This window comes from Schistocerca nitens, chromosome 1, assembly GCF_023898315.1.
Source record: "Schistocerca nitens isolate TAMUIC-IGC-003100 chromosome 1, iqSchNite1.1, whole genome shotgun sequence".
NCBI lineage: Eukaryota > Metazoa > Arthropoda > Insecta > Orthoptera > Acrididae > Schistocerca > Schistocerca nitens.
This window is the reverse complement of record NC_064614.1, coordinates 300,457,648-300,465,702: the sequence shown is the minus strand read 5'-3', so window position 1 is coordinate 300,465,702 and position 8,055 is coordinate 300,457,648. Positions and strand designations below refer to the sequence as shown.

Below are 8,055 nucleotides of genomic sequence, written 5' to 3'. Positions count from 1 at the left end.
TTCTTTCTTTTCTCATTCGCCACGGCCCAACTCCCACTTACTCATAGTGTTGTGATCCATGTGCAAAACCTCAGAAACCTCTTCGTCAGCTCCAGTGTAATATCTGACAGGTGTAGTTATTTTTTCGCTGCGAAAGACCTTTCTTATTAGAAATTCATTTCAAGTACGTTGAATAACATCTGCAATGGGGGTTAAAATTAATATCATCGGGTTTTTTCTGACAGCACTGTAATTAAATTACAGTCGAAATTAGCGCTTCAAACTGAAGTACTGGTGAGACCGTAAGTATGAAAAATTACATTGTCTAATGGTATCTTGCTCGTGGATATGAAAACTGATTTTAAAATAATGACACTCCTGTAACGAGGCATTAAATGGAGAATGTCCTAGCAATGGTGGTTGTCGCTGAAACAATCGGTTTTCGATTACACCTTTTTGTTTCATCTCTAGCTTAACCAGACTGCTAAAACCGATTTTTGAAATAACAGATTTTCTGTTTTTATTGCTGTGATTTTCAGCAATAAACGTAGACATGGAACAGTGCTAAACGATGACAACTAAAGTTGCAAACCTCTACGTTTTTGTGTTAAGTTGTTGTTTCCAAGAGCTACGACCAGATCTGCACCTACACCTAAATGATCACTCTGCACTTAACAACTAAGTACATGCCAGAGGTTTCATCGAGCCACCTTTAAGCTGTTACTCCACCTTCCCATTTCTAACAGCACGCGGCAAAACGAGCACTTACATCTCTTCTGTGCGAGCTCTGATTCTATTTATTTTACTACGATATTCATTTCTTCCTATGCAGGTGGGGTCAACAAAATATTTTCGCAGTCGAAGGAAAGAGTTAGTGATTGAAAGGTCGTGAAAACATCTCCCCGCAACGAACATATCTTCGTGTCAATGATTGCCACTCCAATTCGCATGTCATATCCGTGACCCTCTCTCCCCAGTTTCGCGATAGTACAAAAGAGCTGCCCTTCTTTGAACATTAGCGGTATCCGTCATCAATCCTTTCAGATCGGACCCCATACCGCGCAGCAAAGCTCCAAAAGAAGAGGTTGGACAAGCGTAGTGAAGGCAGTCTCTCTAGTAGACCTGTTGCAACTTCTAAGTGTGCTACCAATAAAACGCTGTCCCCACAACACTGGCTATGTGATAGTTCGTAAGTTATTCATAATTATAATCGCTAATTATGTAGTTTAACTGACGGATAAATGCATATTTTATAGTTTTATAGACATAGCGGGCACATCACCAACTTTCTATTTTTCTTTCTTTTTTTCTAAACTGTGATGAATTGTTGAGTGTTTAATATATTATTGTTGCCATAACTTCCTTACTCATCTTTTATTTTATAGGAAAGGCAGAAAAAATCTTTTCTGAACAATTTGTAGCGTAGTTTTTATTAATTATGTATAGCGAAAAACCAGATTTTGGCAAATATATGTCTTTACTGTTGTACTGGAATCTTAATAAAATATGATCACAATCTCTCTTTCAAAAAATTCAGATGAACAGTTGAGACAGTAGACATGATATAACATTTACCATGAGCAATTATATGACAGAGTCAGTTAACCCATTGGCTTACATCTATTGTCCAACCTGTTCTACATCTACATGTACATGGATACTGCGCAAGCCACCGTACAGCGCTTGGTGGAGAGCACCCTGTATCACTACTACTCATTTCCTTTTCTGTTCCACTCGCAAACAGGGCGAAGGAAAAACAATTGTCTATATGCCTCGTATCTTATCTTCGAGGTCCTTACGCGCAATATATGCTGGCGCCAGTGGAATCGTCCGGCAGTCAGCTTCAAATGTCGGTTCTCTAAATTTTCTCAATAGTCTTCCTCGAAAAGAACGCCGCCTTCCCTCCAGAGATTCCCATTTGAGGTCCCGAAGCATCTCCATAACAGTTTCGCGTTGTTCAAACCTACCGGCAACAAATCTAGCACCCCGCCAATGTATTGTTTCGATGTCTTCCTTCAATCCGACCTGGTACAGTTCCCAAACACTCGAGCAGTACTCAAATATAAGTCGCACCTGCGTCCTATATGCGGTCTCCTATACACATGAGCCACACTTTCCTAAAATTCTCCCAGTAAACCGAAGTAGACTATTCGCCTTCCCTACCATAGTTCTCACATGCTCGTTCCATCCATATCCCTTTGCAACTTTGCGCCCAGATATGTGCAAGTGGGACGCTACTACTAATACTGTATCTGAACATTATGGGTTTCACCTTCCTACTCATCCGAATTAACTTACATTTTTCTGCATTTAGAGCTAGCTGCCATTCATTATACCAACTAGAAATTTTGTCTAAGTAGTCTTGTTCTTCCGACATCACTCAACTTCGACGACTTACCGTGTACCACAGCATCATCAGCAAAGAACCGCAGATTACTGCCCATCCTGTCAGCTAAATCATTTATATATACAGAGAACAATAGCGGTCAAATGACCCTTCCCTGGGGCAGCACTCTTGAAGGTACTCTTGTCTCTGATGAACGCTCGCCGTCGCGGACATTATACTGGGTTCTGTTGCTTATGAGGTCCTCGAGCCACTCACATGTCTGTGAACTTATTCCACTTGCTTGTACATTCGTTAACAGCCTGCAATGGGACACAGTGTCAAATGCTTTCCAGAATTCTAGAAATATGGAATCTACCCGTTGCCATTCATCCACAGTTCTCAGCATATCATGTGAGAAAAGGGGAAGCTGAGTTTCATACGAGCTTTCTAAACTCCTGCTGATTCGCGCGTATAAGCCTCTCAGTCTGAAGCAAGTTTACTATATTCGAACTGAGAATATATTCGAGGATTCTACAGCAAACCGAAGTAAACGATATTGGTCTGCAATTTTGGTGATCCGTTATTTTACCCTTCTTATATACTGAAGTTACCTGAGCTTTTTCCAGTCTCTTGGGACTTTGTGCTGGGTGAGAGATTCACGATAAATGCAAAACAGGTAAGGAGTCAAGGCCGTAGAGTACTCTTTGTAAAACAGAATTGGGAATCGATCCCGACCCGGTGATTTATTTGCTTTCAAATCTTTCAGTTATTTCTGAACGCCAGGGATGGTTATTACTATGTTGTCCATACGGTGGTCTGTCTAATGATCAAATATTTGTACGATTCTCCTGTGTGAACGATTTCTTGAACGTGAAATTTAAAACTTCGGCTTTTGTTTTGCTGTCTTCAAGTGCCACATCAGACTGGTCAACAATAGACTGAATGGAAACCTTAGACCCTATCAGCGATTTTACATAGGACCAGAATTTACTCGGGGTCTCTGCCACATCTTCCAAAAAATGGCTCTGAGCACTATGGGACTTAACATCTGTGGCCATCAGTCCCCTAGAACTTAGAACTACTTAAACCTAACTAACCTAAGGACATCACACACATCCATGCCCGAGGCAGGATTCGAACCTGCGACAGTAGCAGTCGCGCGGTTCCGGACTGCGCGCCTACAACCGCTAGACCACCGCGGCCGGCCCACATCTTTCGCTTAGGTATGGCGGTGTTGTTGTACGCTTCGCGCATAGATATTTTCACAGACGCATGGCTCTCTACTAACCTTTGCTTCTCGTCATTTGTGTGTTTGTTTTGAACTATGAGTGGAATAGCCTCTCCTTCCTCAGTATTTTCCGGATTTCGTTGTTAAATCATGGCCGATTTCTTCATCTTTTATCCACTTAGTAGGCACACAACTTTCAAGACCACGATTTACAATCTGCTTAAACTTTGCTCGTTGTTCATCTCCGTCCATCTTACTGCAGCAAAGTGATGTCAGTTCACTATCTGTGTGAGATGCAGACAACTTCTTATCTGCTCTATCAAGCAGAAACACTCTCCTAGCCTTCTTGATTAACTTAACCATAGTTGCTATAATGACATCACGATTGCTAATCAGCGTTTCTATACTGTCACCAGTCCGCAGCTCGTGGTCGTGCGGTAGCGCTCTCGCTTCCGTCGCCCGGGTTCCCGGGTTCGATTCCCGGCGGGGTCAGGGATTTTCTCTGCCTCGTGATGACTGGGTGTTGTGTGATGTCCTTAGGTTAGTTAGGTTTAAGTAGTTCTAGGGGACTGATGACCATAGATGTTAAGTCCCATAGTGCTCAGAGCCATTTTTTTAAAACTGTCACCGTCGATCATTTCCGGCCTATTTGTAGCTAAAATGTATAAGAAACATCCACTGCATATGGACTGCCGAGATAGCTGCTCGAGATAGTTTTCAGAAAACGTGTTCAAAAGTGTTTTGCATGTCTGTCTGTGTGTATCCACCCCAATGAATCCATAGACGTCACGGTCTATACTCGGTAGGTTAAAATCGCCTCCAACTAACGTTGCATGATCTGGGTATTTACGCGGTATTGGCCCTAGACTTTCTTTAAATGGCTCTAGAATTCTTACAGTGGAATCGGGTTGAAGGTAAAAACATCCAAAAATTAACTTGGTTTCACCTATACCTGTTCTACGCGAGCAGATAACTTGACTGCCACACTCAACGTCGACCTCAATAGAGACAATATTTTTGCCAACTGTAATGAACAACCCCCTGCTATTGCCTGCAATCTGTCATCCCAATATACGTTCCACGACTCGCTAAATATTTGGAGCTTACTACTTCGGGTTTCAGCCAGCTCACGGAACCAAGAACAATTTGAGCGCTAGAACTTTCCTAGAGTGCAGTAAATTCGGGAACTTTATTACGAATACTTCGACAGTTTACTGTCCTCACTCTTAACGCTGTCTGACTTCCTTTGCTGCGTATCGGCTGGTGAGCGTTCATCAGAGCACCTCAAACTACCGTCTGGCCTAAAAAAACCGTCATGCGCCCTCTACGACGTGTTAATTTGTAAGTTGAATCCTTTCATCAGAAAGATGATACCAATCTTTCAGAAGCCACAGAATTTCTTACCAAGCTCGCTTTAAAAAAAAGCTTTAAAAACCTACAAATTTTAGCACCACTGCTACGGTAAATTGATATACCTGTTTCATATCTGGTTATTAGTAAAAAACAAAATTTCCTGTTACTACCGAGTCCAAACAAATACCTAAAATAAGATTATTCAAAACTAAATAGCGGTGCCAGTTGTAAGCGGTCAGTTTTCCCCATTCCTCTAAAACAAAACACAGATTTTCACTTGCTTTTATTGACGAAATGCAACTCAGATATTCCTTTAAGCATCTGGGTAAAAATTTCTAAGGCAGCTTTGTGCCAAACAGTGCGCAGTTTATCAGAAGGTCTTGCAATCTGCATGTTAGAATACATTCAAACGAAGCGCGATGTCTTGAACGCAGAAGTTAATACCGCATTCGACACTGATAATATAGTGGGATATCTTCACCTCAAATGAAGGATTGACTTCCACAAGTCAAATGAATTCAGATGTCAGAGAGAGAGAAATTCTTTGAAATATCAGTTGTAGTGCAATCGAACGAGAAATTTTTGTGTTAGTCGTTTATGTGGCTACTGAGTGCACAATGGCGACTTTCTAAGAGACTTAAAGAGGTTTTAATTTTCTGCTTCGGTCAGTGAAATTTTTTTATGACATTATAATATAGTACCGTGTGGATTTAGAGAACAGTGTAGATATCTAGTGTTACTGCTGCTGCAAAAATATTATTAAAGTGAAATATCGCAAGAATCATTGTACTCCGTCTTCAGGCCACGAGTGGCCTACCTGGACCATCCGACCGCCGTGTCATCTTCAATGGAGGATGCGGATAGGAGTGGCGTGGGGTCAGCACACCGCTCTCCCGGTCGTTATGATGGTATTCTTGACCGAAGCCGCTACTATTCCCGTCGAGTAGCTCCTCAATTGGCATCACGAGACTTGAGTGCACCCCGAAAAATGGCAACAGTACATGGCGGCCTGGATGGTCACCCATCCAAGTGCCGACCAGGCCCGACAACGCTTAACTTCGGTGATCTTACGGGAACCGGTGTATCCACTGCAGCAAGGCCGATACCGAGAATGACTGCATAATCCTTAAATTTGGCATCCAAAATTCTTTTAGTGATCTCGTACAGATCAGCAACCTGCCGGGATCATACGGGATCCGCTATAATCCACACTTGGGATAATGCCGGCTGCTGTGGTATTCGTTGCAGACGTTATTAGCACGGAAGTTCTACTACCATGTCACCTAACAGCCCTTGTTTGAGGCACGGAAGAACGTCGGTTGGAGTCTGCTTGTATGTGGCTGCCTGGTGGCTTTGCGGCCGAGGCAGTGGCGGTGCCGGTGCCGGTGCAGTGCACGTGTCCGCCGGCGGCCGGAGGTGGATGAACGAGGAGCGGCGTCGCCGTCGCCGTCGCCGCGCCGGTGCGTGGGAGGCGCCTCGGCAGGCGCCAACAACTGTCGAAAAACTTCTCGATAGATGCTATCGATCGGGCGGGCGGCGGCGCTGCGGCCCGGGAGATGACGCCGCCTCCTCTCCGCCGGCGGCGGCGACACGCACGAAGCTGTTGCTGCGCCGTCCGCCGGCGTTCCGCGCTCACCTCCGCCCTGCCGCAACTGCACAGCGGGCGGAGCACTTACCACCGGGACGGGTGACAGGTCACCGCTCCGGCACACGCATGTTTAATTCATCAGCAGCCGTCCCAGACAAGGCACCAAGTTTCAAGTTTGAAACGACGCATGACTAGAACTAGAGCAAATTCGGACTCCACATGTGCAACTGTAGTTGCGTTTGTAAAAGCTGAATGGTAAAAAAAAAAAAATGTCCAAGAGACTAAGCAAACTGAAACATCAATCACCACATCACTGCAACAGAAAATATAACTTTCAGAATCATAATGCACTTTTTCAGAGACGGGACAGTAACCTACAGTTGTAACTGGGTATGTATTCTCACGGAGAGTTTCTGTATCATCCCATGGACTGTCAGCCGATAGTTACTGCTTAATCTTTACTTTACGGAATCCACCGCGTGAACAAAGGATTGAGCAACAATATCAGTTCTCTGCCCTATTTTCTATCTACAATATGTAATATTTGGATTTTTTTTCAGATACCACAGTCTGTTATCATTTGGCGTACATTGTACTTCGACACATAGGACGAGGTAGCCCAGACAGGTCAGAACGACGAGTTAACACTCTGACGTACGTTTTTCACTAATTTGTGGTGAACGATCTGACAAACTGTCTGACTCACGCAAGTACGAGGGTTGCCCAAGAAAGTGCGAAACGTTACGTGTGTATTATTTCAAGTCTCCTGAGTGAGCGCGCCAAGTTTCCGTCACTTCCGACAGGTAGTGTAGCTGCAGGACAGTTTCAAAATGGCGTCTGTAGATGAATTACGTTACAAGCAACGTGCCGTCATTGAATTTCTCATTGTAGAGAAGGAAACTGTGGGGAATATTCACAAAGTCTATGGAGCATCTGGTGTCGACAGAAGTACAGTTAGTCGCTGGCTACGGAGGGTGAGGTCATTAGAAGGCGGTTCGGCGGAGCTCCACGATTGGCAACGATCGGGGAGACCATCCACGGAGAGCCTCACATGTTGCAGTGAGCTTCCATTTCTTTGGGCCATTAATGGATGCCCTTCGTGGAAGACGTTTTGAGGACGATCACGAGTTGATTCACACAATGAAGCACTGGCTCCGCCGCCAGGACAAGGATTGGTATCGACGAAGTATACAGGCCCTTGTTTGGCGCTGGAGGAAGGCCATAGAGCGGGATGGAGACTACATGGAAAAATAGGATATGTAGATAACACACCATTCTTCCATGTATGTAATTATCATTATGTTCAATAAGGAATTGTTGAAGAAAAAAATATGTGCGTTACTTTCTGGCCTCAAACAACACCTCCAAATCCCTCAAAAATTTATTCTGCAATACGTATATTCTTTGTACTTTGTGACAATGTTTTCTCTTCTGCTATCGATCCATGCACCCAATAGTTTCCGACGCCATAATTGTTTACAAAATATTACAGTATGCATGTGATGTGTTACGACAGTGGAAGGAACCTGTGACCACTGGAGGTACTTTATTTTTCTTATTTTATGTTTACTCTTAGATGCA

The 8,055-nt window shown here is 43.8% G+C and overlaps 1 protein-coding gene across 1 annotated transcript in view; it reads right to left on the bottom strand.

Moving 5' to 3' along the window:
- Positions 1–6,169: 6,169 nt before the first annotated feature.
- LOC126243955 (basic proline-rich protein-like) overlaps positions 6,170–8,055 on the bottom strand; it is a 100,774-nt gene continuing 98,888 nt past the window's right edge. Inside the window, exon 4 of the mRNA XM_049948205.1 lies at positions 6,170–6,587. Coding sequence (XP_049804162.1) covers positions 6,170–6,587 — 418 coding nt within the window. The remainder of the gene's footprint in view (positions 6,588–8,055) is intronic.